This window comes from Schistocerca cancellata, chromosome 2 (assembly GCF_023864275.1).
Source record: "Schistocerca cancellata isolate TAMUIC-IGC-003103 chromosome 2, iqSchCanc2.1, whole genome shotgun sequence".
Lineage (NCBI taxonomy): Eukaryota > Metazoa > Arthropoda > Insecta > Orthoptera > Acrididae > Schistocerca > Schistocerca cancellata.
The window spans coordinates 709,015,639-709,037,639 of NC_064627.1; the positions used below are offsets into that span (position 1 = coordinate 709,015,639).

A 22,001-nucleotide genomic window follows, 5' to 3' on the forward strand; every position below is an offset into this window, starting at 1 on the left:
CGACTTAGATGCCATCGAGCGCGTATTGGATGAGTTGAGGACAGGTAGTGCAGCGCGACCACCTGCACCAACGACCAGCCAGCAGATGTTAAGCTGGGCTGGTGGAAGTACGGAAAGCCCTGCCACAAGGACTCCCCACCAACCTTGTAGCCAGCGTGGGAGCACGTTGCACAGCAGCATGCATTGCTGTCCGTAGTCATCACACACCCTAGTAAGAACCACGCCCCGTCTCTTGTAATCTACAGGGGACCATCATAAATTGCGGTGGCTCCAGTGTAAATATTTCCTATGAATAAAAGTGTCATTTGTGTTACTCTTACTACCTATTTCCTTTCATTAACTTCTGCTCTATACTGTAGCAGTTATTTATATGTTTGATCCTAGTTTCATCGAACTATGTTATTTAGTAGCAAGTTACTAAGTAGCAAAGGGTATCTTTCTGCTTTTTGAGCCCTCCTGTATGACACCTTCCTGTGAGCATGATCACAGGGGAGTGCGACCATGACACGAGCGTGAATCAAATGGCAATATGTCTCACCAGGCTCCCCCCCCCCCCCCCCCCCGCCGTCCCACTTTGGCAACACCCTTGATGTGACCCACGCACTTTCATTCTGCGCTTTAAAAATGTCCCCGTACAGAGACTTTGCATTCAACCATGACTACTTGCCTTAGGCAACACTTACAGCACCTCTCAGATATATCATGTGTCCACGAGGTGAAAAAGCATCAGTATATCGACACTCAGGAGAGGCTGCGTCGATAGGATTGCCTATGTTGCCCATATTGCGGCTCATACTCATCGGTGAATTCATGTCTGTGTACAGGGACATTTTTCAAACGCCCATCAAAGGTACACGGTTGGCACTAATGGTGTTGCCAAACTAGGGTTTCCGAGTCATGCCACAGGAGGGCTGAAAAAACATCTGCAGGGCTACAGGGCTGAAAAAGTATCTGCAAACTGAAGTCCACCAGTTTCACATCGGTGTGCTGAACGTTAATTTTTTTTGCACAGTGCGACTTGGTGTTACTACCATGGAGAAATATTGATCCATGGTGCCTCTATAGTTATCCACAATTTCGAAAGTGTTACGAGTGCAGTATTTTGAGCACAAACTGACATCTCGACTATGTCTCATAAATGTTTGATGGGATTCATGTCAGGCTATGTGGGTGGCAGAATCATTCAATCGAATTTTCCAGAATGTTCTTCGAACCAATTATAAACGATTGTGGCCTGGTGGCATGGCGCATTATCATCCATAAAAATTCCATTGTTGTTTTGGAACATGAAATCCGTGAATGGCTGCAAATTGTCTTCCATTCCGTGTTAACACAGCCCACACCATTCTGGAGCCACCACCAGATTGCACAGTGATAGTTGACAGCGTGGGTCCATGGTGGGGTGTGCACCATACTCGAACCCACCTATCAGATATTACCAAATTGGGACTCATCTGACTGGGCCACAGTTTCCCTGTCATCTAGGGTCCAACCGATATGGTAACAGGAGAGACGATGCAGGCGATGTCGTGCTTTAAGCAAAGGCAATTGCTTCAGTCGTCTGCTGTCATAGCCATTTACACCAAATTTCGTCACACTGTACTAACAGGTATGTTCGTTGTGTATGTCCCCCACTGATTTTACGGAGTGTTGCTTGTCTGTTAGTACAGACATCTCTATGCATAGGCAGCTGCTCTCGGTCGTTAAGTGAAAGCTGTTGGCCACTGTGTTGTCCATGGTGGGAGGTGAAGTCTCAGATTTGATAATTTTGGCACACTCTTGACGCTGTGGATCTAGGAATACTGAATTCCCTAACGATTTCTGAAATTAAATATTCCATGCATCTAGCTCCAACTGTCAAAGTCTGTTAATTCTAATTGTGCAGCCATAATCACGTCGGGAATCTTTTACATCAGTCACCTGAGCACAAATGACTGCCAATGCAATGCCCGTTTATACCTTGTGCATGTGATACTACCACTATCTGTATAAGTGAATATCCATAGTCCATGACTTTTGTCATGTCAGTGTATTGCAAAGAAAACAATATTTGTAATGGCGTGAGTGCTCTTAAGCGTAAATAATTTGAATAGAAAAATGGTTTAAATGGCTCTGAGCACTATGGGACTTAACATCTGTGGTCGTCAGTCCCCTAGAACTTAGAACTACTTAAACCTAACTAACCTAAGGACATCACACACATCCATGCCCGAGGCAGGATTCGAACCTGCGACCGTAGCAGTCGCGCGGTTCCGGACTGAGCGCCTAGAACCGCTAGACCACCGCGGCCGGCAATTTTGAATAGAGAAAAAGCTTTCACTCAGTGGTGCAAGACCAGATGTGCATCTAATTCACAGTCCCACCATATTACTCCCATTCATGACAATTATCTAAGAGTTGCAAATCCTGCTCACTCATTGTTGAGAAATGTTGTGAGAGAGAAACCTTTTATTTTGTAACAGCTCTACAATAATAGCCTGCCCCTAAGCTGTAATAACTCTTTTGGCCTCGACGATAGGGAAATGCACGTCTGTTGGTAAAGTTGTAAAATTTACTACGTGTTTCAGGAAGACTGCCTCACTACCAATAGCATTAACCTTCCGTACAAATGAAGGATTCATGTCAATGTGCTCCCGTAGCTATGCAGTTGTACAATAAGCACTCTATCTAGACATCCTCCTATGTTCAAGATGAATACGTGGGATTATCACTGAAATGTTCAACAATAATATTATTTTTCTGTGGAACACATGAGAAATATTGCTAGCATACTGACATGTTCAGTGTATTTCTCTGGAAATTGCTGTGTGGTATTTATTTCTGCAAATATGTTACTGATTCTGGTGTGACTGAGAACTGTGACATGTTCTGACGATTGTGTGCAAATTGTAGCGGTACCACAGTTTAAGATAGGACAGTTAGACTTGGTGCAACATTTCTGAGCGCACAAGTTACAGCCAAGCACGGGCCTCTTGACAGTAAGTTACGCTGACCAGTGGTTGCGAAGTAGAATGGAGGCCACAGGGCCATTGAACCACTGAAAAGAATAAACACAGCGGTTTACATGGCGCAAGTTACAGGCAGAAGGGCCGACTGGCGCAACCTAGGTGTGAGTACGTGACTCAGAGTGGTGCGTTAGCAAAACAGAGACGCACAGCCATGTATAAATAGGTGCCGGTTCACTAACAAAGCGCTGAAGAGTGACAGCTTTCCTGGATGGCGGGGTGTGTCACGCCACCGGCTACAAACAGCAGCAGATCGGGCGCCAGCGTTCCAGTCCACGGCAGGTCGCTGGTTCGACCCTCTGAGACTGACGCGGGGTCCGTAGCCAGCCAGCGACGGGCCACTCCACGGCTCGCTACTGCAGGCAGACTTGTTGGCTCCCAACGCACGCCGGAAGCATCCCAAGGCGAGGGCCGCAGATTCGGACGTCGGATCGCAGGTGCTTGTTGTCGCCCATGATCTGAACCATGACGGCAAAGAAGCGCGCAGTGGATGACCTTGCAGTGGGCGGCGCTGAGGTGGCAGGGGCGAAGAGCGCTGAGTCGACTGTCAGCGCATCCTGACATCGTGGCCGTACAAGGCGACACATAGCAGTGCATGCACTGGTCGCTGAGGCAGCCATTCCGCGCCAAGCCGTTTCGCAGACAGCAAGGTGGCGTCCTCAGCATTGCAGGACCCGGTAGTTGGGAACAATAAATCACTTGGCAAGCTCGGATGAGTCTTCATATGGTGCCTTGTACCTCTTCCCACTACAAAAGTAACTCTGGTAAGAAAAGGAACAAACGATATTGTCAAGCGTTTTTCCAGGATCGTGTGTACGCATTTCAGTGATCCTGGTGTGACTGGGAGCTGTAGCATTCCTACAGTTGTGTGGAAAGTGAGTGGTCAAAAAACAATGATGTCATGCATATCATAAAACTGAGTGCAGCCACCTGCAGTGGAACCTGAATGCAGAGGACTTGGCCTAGGCTGCTCCAGGCACAGCTCCACCATTGCTGTGGAGTCTGAACACAGGCTGCTCCAACGATAACACTTGACCGCACATCTATCGCAGATTCTGTCACGCATTTCTACAGGTGTTGGCATGTGATCTAAAGCTGACACGCATTCCCACAAAACACTGATGTCATACAAGTCCCACAACTGTCACATATACTCGGTCTGAAAAAAAAACCACAAGGCTCAATAAAAGGTTAGTTCAACTTTCTTCGAGTATTGAACGTGCACGAAAAATGTATTCAGGAACTGCGGTTTACAAACAAATAGGACTGAGCTGGATTACTGTGGTAGGTAACTGACAGGTAAATAACATTCATAATCTCCATCATTCCTTCTGTTTCAGTCTTGCATTAATTATTTCACAGTGGTCAACCTCTTCTTCAGGGGTGTCCATATACAGAATTATAGTTTTTTCCCACAAACACGCATACAGCTGCATTTAGAGCATAGAGTACAACAATGAACAAACTGCCACCGACTACAACTACACTCCTGGAAATGGAAAAAAGAACACATTGACACCGGTGTGTCAGACCCACCATACTTGCTCCGGACACTGCGAGAGGGCTGTACAAGCAATGATCACACGCACGGCACAGCGGACACACCAGGAACCGCGGTGTTGGCCGTCGAATGGCGCTAGCTGCGCAGCATTTGTGCACCGCCGCCGTCAGTGTCAGCCAGTTTGCCGTGGCATACGGAGCTCCATCGCAGTCTTTAACACTGGTAGCATGCCGCGACAGCGTGGACGTGAACCGTATGTGCAGTTGACGGACTTTGAGCGAGGGCGTATAGTGGGCATGCGGGAGGCCGGGTGGACGTACCGCCGAATTGCTCAACACGTGGGGCGTGAGGTCTCCACAGTACATCGATGTTGTCGCCAGTGGTCGGCGGAAGGTGCACGTGCCCGTCGACCTGGGACCGGACCGCAGCGACGCACGGATGCACGCCAAGACAATAGGATCCTACGCAGTGCCGTAGGGGACCGCACCGCCACTTCCCAGCAAATTAGGGACACTGTTGCTCCTGGGGTATCGGCGAGGACCATTCGCAACCGTCTCCATGAAGCTGGGCTACGGTCCCGCACACCGTTAGGCCGCCTTCCGCTCACGCCCCAACATCGTGCAGCCCGCCTCCAGTGGTGTCGCGACAGGCGTGAATGGAGGGACGAATGGAGACGTGTCGTCTTCAGCGATGACAGTCGCTTCTGCCTTGGTGCCAATGATGGTCGTATGCGTGTTTGGCGCCGTGCAGGTGAGCGCCACAATCAGGATTGCATACGACCGAGGCACACAGGGCCAACACCCAGCATCATGGTGTGGGGAGCGATCTCCTACACTGGCCGTACACCACTGGTGATCGTCGAGGGGACACTGAATAGTGCACGGTACATCCAAACCGTCATCGAACCCATCGTTCTACCATTCTTAGACCGGCAAGGGAACTTGCTGTTCCAACAGGACAATGCACGTCCGCATGTATCCCGTGCCACCCAACGTGCTCTAGAAGGTGTAAGTCAACTACCCTGGCCAGCAAGATCTCCGGATCTGTCCCCCATTGAGCATGTTTGGGACTGGATGAAGCGTCGTCTCACGCGGTCTGCACGTCCAGCACGAACGCTGGTCCAACTGAGGCGCCAGGTGGAAATGGCATGGCAAGCCGTTCCACAGGACTACATCCAGCATCTCTACGATCGTCTCCATGGGAGAATAGCAGCCTGCATTGCTGCGAAAGGTGGATATACACTGTACTAGTGCCGACATTGTGCATGCTCTGTTGCCTGTGTCTATGTGCCTGTGGTTCTGTCAGTGTGATCATGTGATGTATCTGACCCCAGGAATGTGTCAATAAAGTTGCCCCTTCCTGGGACAATGAATTCACGGTGTTCTTATTTCAATTTCCAGGAGTGTATTAATGAGATTTAACGCAATAAAAGCTCAATGCTGAAATAATGCGTTTATTAATTATTTTAGCGAAGGAACATTGTTTATCTTTCCTGTGCTTAGTAAATGCAGCCTGGTGACAATGCTTTGAGCTGTGTTGCGTAGGACCTTAGACACAATTAAAAAAAAAAAAAAAAACAAAATACAGAGTTCTACGTACACTAGCTGCAATATTTTATATATCATATTTTTTCTGTGTAAAAGTCGTCTACAAAAAACAAAAATGTGAAGAGTCAATATAATTGATTGGAGGGTTGTTGGACCAACGTTGCAGCAAGGTTTTCATGATGTCACTAGAGAGCTAGCACACTGCCTCTTTTCTGGCAAGTGCTTGTGTCCCCTCTATTTTTTTATTACATCGCCATTAGTTCGCAACCACACCATTAATCGATTTCATGCTTGTCTTCTTCTAGCTTTCATATATACCGAAGAGCCAGAGAAACTGGTACACCTGCCCAATATCGTGTAGGGCTCCTGCGAGCACACAGAAGTGCCGCCACACAACGTGGCATGGACTCGACTAATGTCTCAAGTAGTGCTGGAAGGAATAGACACCATGAATCCTGCAGGGCTGTCCTAAATCCGTGAGAGTGCGGCGGGGTGGATATCTCTTCTGAACGGCACGTTGCAAGGCATCCCAGCTATGCTCAATGATGCTCATGTCTGGGAAGTTTGGTGAGTAGCGGAAGTGTTTAAACTCAGAAGTGTGTTCCTGGAGTCACTCTGTAGCAATTCTGCACGTGTGGGGTGCCTCATAGTCCTACTGTAACTGCCCAAATCCGTTAGAATGCACAATGGAAATGAATGGATGCAGGTGATGAGACAGGATGCTTACGTACATGTCACCTGTGAGAGTCGTATCTACACAGATCAGGGGTCATATATCACTCCAGCTGCACACGTCCTACACCATTACAGAGCCTCCACTGGCTTGAACAGTGCCCTGATGACATTCAGGATCCATGGATTCATGAGGGTGTCTCCACACCCGTACTCGTCCATCCGCTAAATACAATTTAAAACGAGACTCGTCCGACCAGGCAACATGTTTCCAGGCAACAGTCCAATGTCGGTGTTGACAGGCCCAGACGAGATGTAAAGCGCGACGAGATGTCGTACAGTCATCAACGGTACACAAGTGGTCCTTCGGCTCCTAAAGCCCATATCGATGATGTTTAGTTGAATGGCTCGCATGATGACATTTGTTGATGGCCCAGCACTGAAATCTGCAGCGATTTACTGAAAGGTTGCACTTCTGTCACTTTGAACGATTCTCTTCTGTCGTCATTGGTTCCGTTCTTGCAGGAACATTTTCCGGCCTCAGCGATGTCGGAGATTTAATGCTTTACCGGATTCCTGATATTCACGGTACACTCGTGAAATGGTCATACGGATAAATCCCCACTTCATCGCTTCCTCGGAGATGCTGTGTCCCATCGCTCGTGCGCCGATTATAACATCACGTTCCAGCTCACTTAAATCATGATAACCCGCCATTGTAACAGCAGCAACCGATCTAGCAACTGCGCCAGACATGTGTTGTCTTATATGGGCGTTTCTGACCGCAGCGACGCTTTCTGCCTGTTTACATATCTCTGTATCTGAATACGCATGCCTATACCAGCTACTTCGGCACTTCAGTGTATATCTATGAGAGCGAATACAAGCCTTAGTTTATTTGTTCCACTGTCTATACCAGCTACTTCGGCACTTCAGTGTATATCTATGAGAGCGAATACAAGCCTTAGTTTATTTGTTCCACTGTGGAAATCAGCTTACATTATGATAAACCACAATGAGAGGCGCACCTATAGAGAAAAAACCTAACACTACTCGTATCCATATCGCTAAATTGTAGAGAGATTGCCGACTGGCTTGTACTAGCCGCAGCATCCGTGTGCATGTGTGTGTACCAGATTGGCTAACTGAACATAAAGATGTGCTGATTAGAAGTGCTGACGAGCCATGTAGAGGCAACATCATGTTGCTTTAAAAGGAATTATGTGTGTGTTTGTATTAATTTCACAAGCCTGGGTTAAAAAGTTATTATTAGAGCACATTGAAACAATTCTCTCTCGCCTTCTTCGTTAGGGGTCTTAAACTACTGAGTGCACTGTATTAACCACTACAAGCTGACACTTACAGCTTTGGAAGGAATTTCTAAAGACTGGAGATCCTAACGTTCATTGGTGGACTGACATGCAGATCTGATTCTGTTCGTATACCAACATGCTAGCCACAACACAGACCACGTTCCAGATGCGTCAAGACAGTATACATTACGTCGTGAGCATACAATTCTGCAATGTCTAAAAAATAAATATTGGTTGGAGGCTTTTCTGTAGCTTCAAGCTCTATAGGAGTTTAACGTATCACTAATAATGTGTCTGGCAGATTGCTTTGTTGTATTAATCTTAAATTCGTTGCATTATACTGGAGCTGAGTGAATTCAAGTATGTAGGAATTTTATTTGTTTTTGCCTTCTTCCTCCTCCTTCGACTATATTCTACTGTTGGATCACAGTGTATATATATATATATATATATATATATATATATATATATATATATATATAGAAAGCTTAAGAACAACTCTCTAGCTGAAAAAAATTCCACAGAGTTACAAGTTTTGTAATTGTTCTGTGTAATATTTGTGGTAAGTCTGCTTGATTGCTCTATACATCATCTTGTTACAGTAAAACTGCTGGATGCCTATATAGATTATAGTGAGCACATGCTGAGGTAACTTCCGCCTAATGTTTGCTTGGTGGTGACATCTCCCATGACATTATTGTTTTATACTGTCAAAGTATCTTACCTCACCAACCGATACAGTGTCTTATCCCTTCACTACAGGACATGGATCTCGAAAGGGGAGCAACAGTGCACAGTTGTTAAGTAATACAGGTACCTTTGAGCACTAAATTATTTATGTTGAAGCAACATTATGCCAGTATGTGATGCATATGAGATGCCAACGTTACATTGATGTGACGCTTGTTACTCTGGTGTTACACCTGTATACCTAATTTACTACTTACACAGGAAATACTACCAGGTTTCAGATTTGGGGTATGTCTGCTTCTCACTACAGTGCCTGATCCTCTCACTAAAGCCCAGATTCCATAAGAACAGTGGAGCCCTACAGCTATTAGCTGAGAGCAAGAGGGCATCGTTGATAAATAATTCAGAGCAGCTCTCATAGAGTGCTTGCATAGTAGAAAGATACATACAGTACATCCACATAAACAGTTAAACCCATTTATTTATATCCTACCAAATTGTGAATTTCCTGCAAAAAATCTGACAGTTACAAGATTCTGCTCCTGCAAGTTTAATGTCATGTTGTTATTGATTGATAGCATTAAGAAAAGTACAGACAAAGAATGTTATAGGATACATATATATTTATAGACCTCTCGAGCTATTACTTCGTTACTCCTCTTCAAAGAGGTGACCATTTGCATCTGTGGCAATTATTCGTTAGGTGGCCCTACTTCCTACATATCGTGCAAATGCCCCCAGTGTATGCTGATGACACTTCAGGGCGTGGGGACCATCCAAATTAGATAGTGTGTGGATTAGTGGATAGAGCTCACCATCTACCTCACTCGTATTACCCCTAAATTCCCACACTGCATCAGGGTCTGCATCAGTAACAAAAAAACCTGAGTATAAACAGCGAATGGCATAACATTATTAGTTTATCTGCAAAAAAAAAACTTGTAGTTAATCAAGGAAGCAGTATATTAGTTGTCATCTCTCGCTCTTATTGACTTTGTTAACAACAAACAAAAAGAACTGGCAAAGTACATGGTATCAGGCTTCTCTTGTCTGACTGACTGACTGCTATTGCTGCTGGCAGTACTTAATGCTGAACAGGAAATGGCAATTCCCATACAGTCAAACTATAAATAGTTAAAATTGCTTGTAGAATGTGGAGCTGAACTTGCATATCCTTAGTGGTGCTGGGTGCAGGAGGGGGGGGGGGGGGGGCAGGTGGCATGGTTGTTTGTGGGAGTCGGTAATGGGCTGGGGGGGAAGTGTTGGGTGATGTGGGATGAGGTTTGCCTTCAGGGGGCAATGACGTAATGATGTTAGGATTCTAGAAGTGGCCCTGGCCCATGTGGCTGGATGCAATGACACAAGAGTGCTGACAGACGCTGAGTCAGCATTTTCTGCCATAATGCCCACTGACCTTCTACTATGAAAGCTGCCATCTAAGGAGATATGGATGAGACTGAACCCATGTTATTAGAATGGCTAACTCCCTTCCCCAAACCCCAGAGGCCTGGGCAGATCCACCGTCTTGTCGTTCGTCACTTGTTTGACTGGAGACACATAGCTCTGTGGCCAGCACGGCCACCAGCCCTCACCTCGGCCCCTCTGTCGAGCCAGTGCTTAGAACTCTACGATTTCAACAGTTATGCCTAGTTGACAGCTTCTCAGTATACACATAAAGTCACAAAGCACAACACTATTTAGTAAAAGTTCTGTGTAGGTTCCCTTGCCTGAACTGTTTTTAGTTCATGTTTCATTTTAATACTAGGCTACACTCCAGATAAATAGTTTTAGGAGAGACTTCTTAACCCTTAAATCTACTTCTTTTAGTGGCTCATTTTATAGTCTCATTCCCTCAGTGTCACATGATTTATCGGCAATACCGCTGTTTTTCTTTTGCAGATGTTCATCTTAATTATATGTTACATATTTGAATGACCTAGCTGATCCGATACTATAACCAGAATATAAGCAAAATCTATCTTAGGGGGCTGCATGCAGTCCGTTGATTGGAACAGAGTGTCAAGTGATTTGATTTCCATGAGAGTTGCGAGTTTTCTGTAAGAAGCAGAAATTTATTTTCAGTATCTTAGCATGGCCACACATACTTACTTCACATTAGGAAACTGATTATGGTGCGAATTGGAAATATCTTTTATTATTCCTCCAAAGGAGAAAATTGCTGTTAATACATTCACATGTATGTTGTTCTTAGATTAGAAATTGCAGTTTTTGTGTTTTACTGAAAAAAGGCAGCTAACATTAGTGAACAAACAAATATCGTCAACAAACACTGCATTTGCAACGCCGCTGCAGCATGATTTGGTTGCTTTTGCGAGATCTCTTTGTTTCTTTTCATCTCCAGATCAGCTAACAGTTCTCTCCAAAACTGGATGCGATCTGCCATGATGTTCCGCTGCATCTTGGGCACAGAAGATATATTCATAAACGCTTGATCCTCCAGCGTGAAGGGGAGCCACTCTTCCTTCATCAACCCATTAGTCTTTGGTGCAGGGTTCCTGTAATATAAGCCAAATGAAAATTAATAATGTTCCTCATAACAGAATGGAAAAGTAACTCACAATACAGAGGAGCAATTCCAGAACATGTAATTTCTCTGCCATTTACTATTTCGAAATTAACCTAGGTTTGGTGCAATATTATTTGACCTGAATGTAGTCGATTCGTTCCTAAAGACAGAAATAATATAAAGCTTCTAGACTGGACATATAAGGGGAGAACATCTGTCGAGAATCTGTCAGACCACTGAACTACGGTGTCTCATCTGGGTTAAATTCTAAACGCGCATTAATTTTCATTAGGAGCTTCAGACGAGGAGACAGCCAATGGATATCACGCCTTCTGAAGTCTAATTAGACCCAGAAGGCCGCTGCAATCGTGGCCGAAATGGTGGTTTTTCTGCAGCAGCAGTAGTTTTTATATAATAACACAAATTATGCTATGACTGTTCTACCATTAAACTAAAAACTTGCAGTTTTTTGGGCTTAAACGGGATTTTTTGCTAATGAAAAAAATGAAAAATAAATATTTGCACTGTGTTCGTAGGAATATTTTTGTTCTTTTGCTACATGTTTCACTACTTTTTCTAGCTGGTTGATCAGGGCACATGAGACATCTTCGTTTTGGTATTCTTTCTGATTCCACAACCTTGGACTGTGAGGTATGGTTTGTTGATTCTCTTCTCAAAATGAAGATGTTCATTTCTTGCACTAATTCTTTGAGCAAAATTCTTCTTTTATCATTCCGCCTTCCTGATAATTGGGATGTTGGTGTAAAAATAAACATTGAATGTTGAATGTAACTATGTCTGGATTCTTTTTACGTCGTTCACCATGTTTTTACCAACTATGTCACTGTGGCGCAATGACTGAGCAGTACGATACTTTTGTTCTTGTTAGGCGCATAACCTACGCTTGTCAAATTGTCTTCTAAACCATATGAAGATGAAAAAACATTTCTGAACTTGGAAGCCTTCATTCCTGATGGTATTTCCTTGTTATTGTGTCTCAAAGTTCTCTTTGCTGTAGTGAATTCCTGCAATAGTTCATCGAATAATAGAACATCCGTCAGCAGGATAAGATCTGTTTTCGAAGAATAATTTTGACAATATTTAGTAGAATTTGTGTCTGCACTACTATCATTATAACAGACGTGTGGTTATGGCTTGAAATGTAACAACAGATGTAGGTCCAGATTGGCAGGACATACGAATGTTACGTAGTGACGATCAGGAAACAACATATCTCTATATGGATGGGTAGACCCATGGGAGGATCTTCCTCTATCTTTAAAATGAATTATCAAAATACGGTACAAGAAACTCAAGAAAATGACAATATACCAGGCATGCTACTAGGACGAGTAAGTAATAATTCTGAGAATATAAATAAGCTAAATATAAATATAAAGAATATAAATAAGCTAACCCCTCCCCCCGCCTCCCCCCCATGGACCATGGACCTTGCCGTTGGTGGGGAGGCTTGCGTGTCTCAGCGATACAGATAGTCGTACCGTAGGTGCAACTACAACAGAGGGGTATCTGTTGAGAAGACAGACAAACGTGTGATTCCTGAAGAGGGGCAGCAGCCTTTTCAGTAGTAGCAGGGGCAACAGTCTGGATGATTGACTGATCTGGCCTTGTAATACTAACCAAAACGGACTTGCTGTGATGGTACCGCGAACGACTGAAGAATAAAAGAGGGTGCCGCCTGGTAGAATTTTACATTGAGAGTAACTTAATCACAGCTAACGCTTGTTTTAAGAATCATGAAAGAAGGTTGTATACGTGGAAAAGGCTTGGAGACACTGGAAGGTTTCAGATAGACAGAGATTTAAGTTTTAAATTGTAAGACATATCCCGGGGAAGATATGGACTCTGACCTCAATCTATTGGTTATGAACTGTAGATTTAAACTAAAGAAACTGCAAAAAGGTGGGAATTTAAGGAGATGGGACCTGGATAAACGGAAAGAACTGGAGGTTGTAGAGAGTTTGAGAGTAAGGATCAGGGAACGATCGACATGAACGGGGGAAAGAAATACAGTAGAAGAAGAATGCATAGCTTTGAGAGATGGGCCTTCTTCGCAGAGGAGTTTCTGTGAAATTTGGAAGGTGGGAGACTATGTAATGGCAGAATTTAAGGTGTGAGGACGGATCGTGAGTCTTGCTTAGGTAGTTCAGTCGGTAGAGCACTTGTCTGCGGAAGGCAAAGCTCCAGAGTTCGAGTTTCGGTCCGGCTCACAGTTTTAACCTGCCAGGAAGTTTCATATCAGCGCACACTCCGCTGCAGAATGGAAGTCTCATTCTGCATATAGGACCTTTCCAACCTTTCACATGAAAAAGTAGGCTATTCGTAAGAAATTATATGCAATGCTACAGAGCAAAATAATCAAACTGGCTTCTAGACCATAAATTACCCATTGTTCACTGTTGACAAGAAAAATGGTGACATCACAATAGTTCTAGATGCGAGACCGCTAAATAAAATAATAAATCCCACCATGGAGCCGGCCGAAGTGACCGAGCGGTTCTAGGCGCTCCAGTCTGGAACCGCGCGACCCGCTACGGTCGCAGGTTCGAATCCTGCCTCGGGCATGGATGTGTGTGATGTCATTAGGTTAGTTAGGTTTAATTAGTTCTAAGTTCTAGGGGACTGATGACCTCAGCAGTTAAGTCCCATAGTGCTCAGAGCCATTTGAACCATTTTTGAACCCACCGTGGAACCAAGAAGAGAACTTAGAAATACTGCTATAAAATTGAGAGAAGTTACAATTTTTGTATTGATCTAATGTCAGGGTACTGCCATGTGCCGTTCTTCCTGAATCAATGAAGCATATAGCGTTTGGTTTCGAGGGTGGAACCTACCAACACTTTTGACTCGATATATCACTTGCTGTTTTGCATCAGATATTTGGGCAAGATTATTGGGAATGAATTAGTAAAGAAATTACAATTCATGTGGACAACATATTGGTCCTATCATACTCTTGAGAAGAATACGCACAGATAGTAGATGAAGTGTTTACAACATTTCAGCGAGCAAGAGTGGCAGAAAATCTTGAAAAATCCGAATTTTCAAAACTTGGAACAAAATTCTTGGGACAAAGGGTCAGCTCAAAAGGTATTATTCAAGTTGACAGCTATTAAAGGCGTTCCAAGGCCTCCTTGCTGAAAATAATTAAAAACATTTTTAGGACACGCTTCAATAGTAAATCTGCAAACAATCGGTAAATAAATGACTCAATTGGCTAAGTTATGAAAAAATAAAGCGACATGGAAATACGGAGATATAAGGACATACATATGTCTCTGAAGACTTCTACCTGGCATATGAAAGCTCAGTCTTTAGCACTGGTGTGCATCTCTATCAGGACGAGAATGTGGATGATGCTATAGATGACAGCAGAATTTGTACAAATGGGAAAGCGAAAATATCATCGAAGAGCAAGAAGTTTAAGGTGTCTTTTGGGGATACGGAAACTTTTGATAATTATTAGCTGTAAGGCAGTTAATGTCGAGTGTGTCCACCCTCCCCCTTTATGACGGCTTGAAGTTTGCTGGAGAGACTTTCAACGAGGTGAATGAATGTCTGTGGAGGAATAACAATCCATTCTTCCTCAAGAGCTGAAACCAGAGAAGATAGTGATGTTGGTCACGGGGTCTGGAGTGCAATTGACGTTGTATCTCATCCCGAAAGTGTTTCATTGGGTTCAGGTCAGGCCTCCGGGCAGGCCAGTTCATTTCAGGAATGCTGCGATCCACCAGGTATTGCCTCAAAGATACTGCTTTATGATAGGGTGAATTGTCATGCGGATATCATCGTCTCAGAACTGTTCCTCTTTTTTACACCGTAGAAGTAGTGACTTGAAGAAAAAGTAAACAGAAAAATGTAAGGATATGAAATTTGGATATAAAAAATGGCAGAACCGAAGCAGTAGTTCTAGGGGGAATTAAGGTCATCTACTTAACGTTTCAATTCTCTCAACTCTATCAGAAGCTCAAACTCATCACTGAAGATTAAGTGTTTTATGCCTTAAGTTTGGTAACAATTATTGTGATCTCACAAGTCGTTGCCACCTGGTATTATGCACAATATAGACGACATGTGGAAATTACCAGAGTGCCTGACATAAAAAAAAAAAGTAAAGCACCCAGAAGAGGAAGCAATATGTTAACGTAACTTCGTTAACGTACTCACCACTGGCGATTAGCTAAATGATTACAGTTTTAATTCTCTGTGACAGGTAGAACGGTCACCAGAGTGCGTTAGTGTTGCTTGTGTTTATTGTTGTCACTAAGCCTGGTAGGCTACGTAAGAGACATGGATAGCGTCACGTGCTGAGTGGTTACTGTGAAGGTGACGGAGGTACCGCGTCTCGTGTGACACAGAGTTACCAGCAGCTGACAGAATTTGAAACATGCGTCACTGAGGGTCTCCATGCGGCCGACTGGTCGAGTCGTGCACGTTTAAAATTTGGGTACATCTGGATGTGTTACTGGCCCTCTGTTCGACTGCACTGAAACATGAGGACAGGCATACTCGTAGTCAAGGTTCTTTCCGCCATGTCCGAGCAGCGCAACCTGGGACCTCCATATTGTACACCAAGCACATCGTGACCCCTTCACATATGCCGCAGCCATTGGAGAACAAGTTATGGATTCCCTGCAACATTTTGTGTTATCCCACATGATCAATTGGGAACTATCAGCAGCAACACTCGGAATTTATCGTCCGTGTATAGGGTGCTGTTAGTATCACCACAGAAACGGCTACGTCTGGAGTAGTTCCATGACCAGGAATGCGGTCGCACTGTGTTCTGCCAAGATTCGAGGTTCTGCACTTCCCCGGATGACTGTCGTCTGTGAGTATGGCGGCGACCTGGGGACACGTAATTTCTTCCAGCGTTTTCGAGAAGTGCAATGGTGCTACTCCTGGCATCGTGGTGTTAAGTGCGACTAGGTATGACTTCAGGTTACGGCTGTTGGCGATTCGGGGAACTCTGACGTCACAGCGGTTCGTCACGGACACCCTACATTCTCTTGCTTGGGGACAGCTGGGTCGCCAACTTCGGTCCAGTGCCAGTATTCAACATGTCAAGGACCAGTTACAACAGTTGTGGACCGCCGGCCGCTGTGGCCGAGCGGCTCTAGGCGCTTCAGTCCGGAACCGCGCTGCTGCTGCGGTCGCAGGTTCGATTCCTGCCTCTGCCATTGATGTGTGTGATGTCCTTAGGTTAGTTAGGCTTAAGTAGTTCTAAGTCTACGGGACTGATGACCACAGATGTGAAGTCCCAGAGTGCTTAGAGCCATTTGAACCATTTGAACAGTTGTGGACCGACTTTCCTCAGGAGGCAACAAAATTGCTTCATTACACTTTCCCCTACACAACCAACTGATGGCTCGACGCCAGAAGTGTGCAACGTTATATTGTTAAGTGTGAGCTCATACTGCTAAGTTATACGTAAATTTGACTCGATTTTGTAATCATTGCAGTAACATCACATACGCATTCAACACATAAATTTCATTTCATTTCGTCCCCCGCTTGTGGGTGCTTTATTTTTTTTTCCAGGCTGTGTAAATTGCACTCAGCGTTTAACTAACTTCAGGCATAGTAATAAATAGATTTGCAAAAGAAATAGATCAGTGTTTAACAGTTAACACAAGATTACTACTTTTCCAAACTATTGTCCAAGCATTTATTAGGCTATATCAAGTTACATGACATATGTTTGTGGTCCGCATCTTCAGCATTGAAAATTAGTATCGTAACAATGAAATCATAAAATTATTTAGAACGCTTATTAAAGTGCCTTATCAACATACAAAAGAACTTTCTTAGCCCTTTTATAATAGAGTCTATTTTCTAACGTTCTACAAAATAAGTAATGTGTTTCTTGTGGACAAAGTCATTGCGAACGCGCACTCTTGTGTAGTTTTACGATGCTGCACTTTCGGAATAATTGTTCAAATACGATGAATTCGTTGCCGTATTCCTATCTGCTTCATTAATATCATTGAAACTTGATTTTTGTATCCAAAAGTAACGGAACACAAACACGGGCCCAAACATTTTAATCTGAAGGTAATTTTTCAAAACAATGTAAAATACATGCGCAAGTGGCATGAGAAATATGCAATGCAAATTGGAAACCTGCCACGTAGAACGATAGCACGCCGCTAGAGAATCCAAGAGAAAAAATTGAGCGCATTTATGAAGTAGAGATGGGACTCGTAATTTTGTTTTGGGTGCTCTAGCGGCGATCTACGGTACTGTGCTCGATATTACAATGTGTACCATGACTGCAGACATGAACCTGTAGACAAAAGAATATTACTAATATCATTTTACTTTTTCGATGTGATTATTAAAATCACCTCTCGTAAATGAGACGTTGTATTCTGTACATATGCCGGCCGGTGTGGCCGTGCGGTTCTAGGGGCTTCAGTCTGCAACCGCGTGACCGCTACGGTCGCAATTTCGAATCCTGCCTCGGGCATGGATGTGTGTGATGTCCTTAGGTTAGTTAGGTTTAATTAGTTCTGAGTTCTAGGCGACTGATGACCTCAGAAGTTAAGTCGCATAGTGCTCAGAGCCATTTTTTCTGTTCATATTGACATGACAACAGAAAGAAATCTAGGAAGAATATGGACAGATGGAAGAAGAATGCAAAATGGGGAAAACAGTAAGAAGTAAACTGGAAATTTGTGGTAAGGTCTTATGGGACCAGACTGCTGAGGTCATCGGCCCCTAAGCTTACACCCTATTTAATCTAACTTAAACTAATTTATGCTAAGGACGACACACAGACCCATGCCCGAGGGAGGACTCGAACCTCCGACGGGGGGTAAGCCGCGCGATCCGTGACAAGACCCCCGAGACCGCTCAGCTATCCCGCGCGGCTGGTAAGAAGTATTGAAACTAAGAGAAGAAAAGGCGAAGTGTACGTAAGTTAATGGAAAAGACGAGTAAACGTGGAAGTAGCTCATTTTTGCGCAGGTACCTGAGCTATTCTCAGGTATCTGGTGCGACTAACCCGGTCCTGGCGAAGTTGGCGACTGCCGTGGCGAAGTAGAGGCGCACCGAGTCGTCCTCGGGGACCCTCTGGCCAGCGGGCGGCTCCCCTGGCAGCAGCGGGAACAGCGCCGCCAGGTCCTCCCCGTGGGGCACGCCGGGCACTGCCGGCACAACACGGACTCATCTCACGCTGGGGAACTTCAATAAAGCAGTCATCAGAGCGACGCGGTACCAACTAGACATGTGAGGACGCAGCCCTCGGCCTACTAGGGGAGCAGAGGCGGCGCGCTCTTAGGTCCGATAACAGTAGAGTCAGTATGAAGGAGATCGCCTTATCACCTTCACCCACATAGTCACACTCGTAGAGTAGCATGGATGGACTGTTGCATCGCTGCTCCAACACCCGAGATGGAGCCGAAAGCGGAACACTAGTATTTTCCAGCGTTTGAAGGAAGAGCGGAATGCTGAGAAAAGCACTCGACAACACTTGGACGCTTGAATAAAGAAACGATCTTTGTCCACATTCGCCTTTCGGCAAAAACGCAATAATGTGTATTTATTTGTTTATTACATATAACATATAGAGCATAAATGAGCATATCATTTTATTGTATTTATTAGAAAATCACTGATTCCTGTGGCAGAAAACTTTCTGACTGTTATTCCAGAGTGGCTTCTGTTTTGAAGATAAAAACGACCATGTTCACGTTATACAGCTACATTGCATGAATTCTTGAAGTAAATATCTGATATAACAGCTTGCCCAAACATTTACAATACCATAGTAATTGCTTCGTTTCTAGCACACTAGCTGCTGATCTACTCTTCTTTAGTTTGAGAAATGTATCTCTCTTCTTTCTTATCGACTCTATTGCCTGATGTTAGATTTAATTGAACAGTGTGGTACCCAGGGACTGTGTAAGAAAGAAGTTTCTTGGAGTTCCTTAGATTTCCTCTCTCTTGCTATTTCTGCCTGTCTCATTCGCAGTTCATGAATAGTTTTTAGTGTTTCCATTCATCCTACAACGTCCGATGGATGTGGCCCTTTATATTACTGTCTCTGCTACTAGAAGCAACGGGTACCTCAAAATGGCAAAAGTGGACTTTGTCCATTTTTGTACTCCGGCGTCCATTTGACAGTCAAACTGCTACCTTTACAGCGTGAGGAATGGGAGCTAATTTTACTCAGAATCTTCAAAAGTTCCGGAGAGGACTGCAGAGATTAGTTTCTGCTGTGCTCCCAGCGCAAATAACGGGAATGAACCATACATAGACACTTGGAACACGTGAGGACGAACCTAATACGGAACAGTAGGCAAGCCCAAATTGTCCAAGGGCTGCCTAAAGGGCGAGTCGAAGTCGACCTAATATGGAGCATGCTGTGTCAATGGATCTATCTACAGTCATGAGCGACGCTAATGAACTACTGTGCGAGAAGACTCTCAAACCATCCGTATAACTCAGAAATGATGTCATAAAATTGTTACAAAGCAGAGGAGAGTTCTGTGAAGAAGCACTCAGGAAAAAAAAACAATGTTACAAAAACATTAATGTTACCCGACATACCAAATGTAGCGGAATGTTGAAATATATATAGCACAGTATTGATATTCCACAATAATATATACACTGCCTGACAAAAATACTGAAGCACTCAGAAGACATGGTCAGATTTCAGCGTAACTTTGTGCACATGCATACCGTCTGGGAGTATGTGCGAAGGGTGATCAAAAGGTTTCCGTTTGAAGGCGTTGCTGCAGTGTATATGCAACGTAACGCGGCTCCGCTGAGGATATCTAAGTACCAACATGCAGGGAAGTGATAAGTGTGGCATTCGTACATTTCCGATGTGAGTGCGATCAATGACAGAACGTAAACTATGGCGAGGTTATTACCAAACGCTTCAAAACAGGGCCAGCGTACTCCAAGAGCCAGCTGCTGAAGGACAGTCACTAGACATCAATGGGAGAATGAAGAATGTGTATGGAGCAACATGTTTGTCGAAAACTATCCTTGTGGGATGTTGTTGCTTCTTCATAACTCGCGCCCCTATGTCGCAAATGTCGTAACGCAGAAGTTAATTCAACTCGAGTGGAAAACACTCGGACACCCGCCGTATAGCCCTGCTGCCTCCCCATGCGATTATCAAGCCTTCGGTCCCCTAAAAAAGGCCATAAAGGCTCGATGACTCCTGTCGGACGAGTATGTGCAACAGACAGTTACGGCCTTTTTGAAGCAGAAGGACGCGGTGTTTTACCAAAAGGGTATCTGAAATATCGTCTGTCGATGGGATGATTGTCACGATGCTCACAGTGATTTTGCCTGATTGGCCTACCGATTCTGGTCTGCAGGTGTTCGAACGGGGTATTTTTTGATCGCACCTTATAAATGAGTATAACTGCAGTTATCTGTGACAGATAGAACGCCCACCAGAGTTAGCTCGTGTTTAGCGTTGTCAAAGCACTGGTGGAGTACATAAGGTACGTGAAAAATGTCAGATTCTCAGTAATCACTGTGAAGGATACGAAGATGCCGCGTACTTGTGTGTGACAGCGTTATTAGCAGTTGGCAGAGTTCGAAATGGACCTCAGTGTGGATTTCCATTTGGTCGGTTGGTTGAACTCCGCAGTATCCGAATTTGTGAGACATCTGTTTGTGAGACTGGCCTGATTATGGACCGCATGCGATCATGAGGGCATATATTCGTCGTCAAGATTCAGGTCAAACATGTCTGAGTACCACAATGGAGGACCGACGTTTTATACCCCAAGGCCCATTGTAACCACTTAGCATCTGTGCCTATCGTTCGAGATCAAGTAATGGATTCTCTGCTATATTCTGTGTCATCCCACAACATTGTTCACAGAGTAGGAGCAGCCGGATTCGTGAATTATCGTCCTGTACATAGTCTGTTGTTAACACCAGAACAGAAACGGCTGCGTTTGGAATGGTGCCGTCACCGGGAAGCATACACTGCTGATAACAGGCGTTGCACTGTGTTCACCTGTGAATCACAACTCTGCACTACTTCGAATGATAAATGTTGCCGAGTATGGTGGCGATATACGGAGGAATTCCATTCTTCCAATGTTTGGAGAAATACTGCAGTGTCACTGCTGGCGTCGTGGTGTGGGGAGACATTGTGTGTGGCTGCAGTTTACAGCCAGTATTGAGGGATTGAGAGGACTCTGACGATACACCGGTACATCGCGGACATCCTACGTCCGCATGTCTTGCTCCTCATGCGAAATTATTGTCGGGTCATTTTTCAATAAGACAATGATTGCCCCCAGACACAGGTGCATCTATGGACTTCCTGCGTGATGTTGAGGAACTCCCGTGCCCAGCAGAATCCCAATACGTGTTCTCAAAAGAGGATGTGTGAAAGCAGCATGGACGTCAGTTGTGTTCCAGTGCCAGTGTCCAGGAGACTAGTGTCCAGTTACTACAGTTTCAGTCCATTTTACCTCAGAAGAGGATACAACGAAAATTTGTGGTAAGTTCCTATGGGACCAAACTGCTGAGGTCATCGGTCCCTAGGCTTACACACTACTTAATCTAACTTAGGCTAACTTACGCTAAGGACAACACACACACCCATGCCCGAGGGAGGACTCGAACCTCCTACGAGTGGAGCCGTGCGAACCGTGGCAAGGCGCCTGAGACCGCTCGGGTACGCCACGCGGCAGAGGATACAACGGCTTCATGTCACGCTTCTCAACCAAGTCAGTGCACGCA

The 22,001-nt window shown here is 44.6% G+C and overlaps 1 protein-coding gene across 1 annotated transcript in view; it reads right to left on the reverse strand.

The window, feature by feature from the left end:
• Window positions 1-3,888: 3,888 nt before the first annotated feature.
• Window positions 3,889-22,001, reverse strand: part of LOC126158041 (esterase E4-like) — a 142,926-nt gene continuing 124,813 nt past the window's right edge. The window contains exons 9-11 of the mRNA XM_049916416.1: window positions 18,283-18,424; window positions 11,018-11,244; window positions 3,889-3,998 (exon numbers count right to left, since the gene is read on the reverse strand). Of these exons, the coding sequence (XP_049772373.1) occupies window positions 3,889-3,998; window positions 11,018-11,244; window positions 18,283-18,424 (479 nt within the window). The remainder of the gene's footprint in view (window positions 3,999-11,017; window positions 11,245-18,282; window positions 18,425-22,001) is intronic.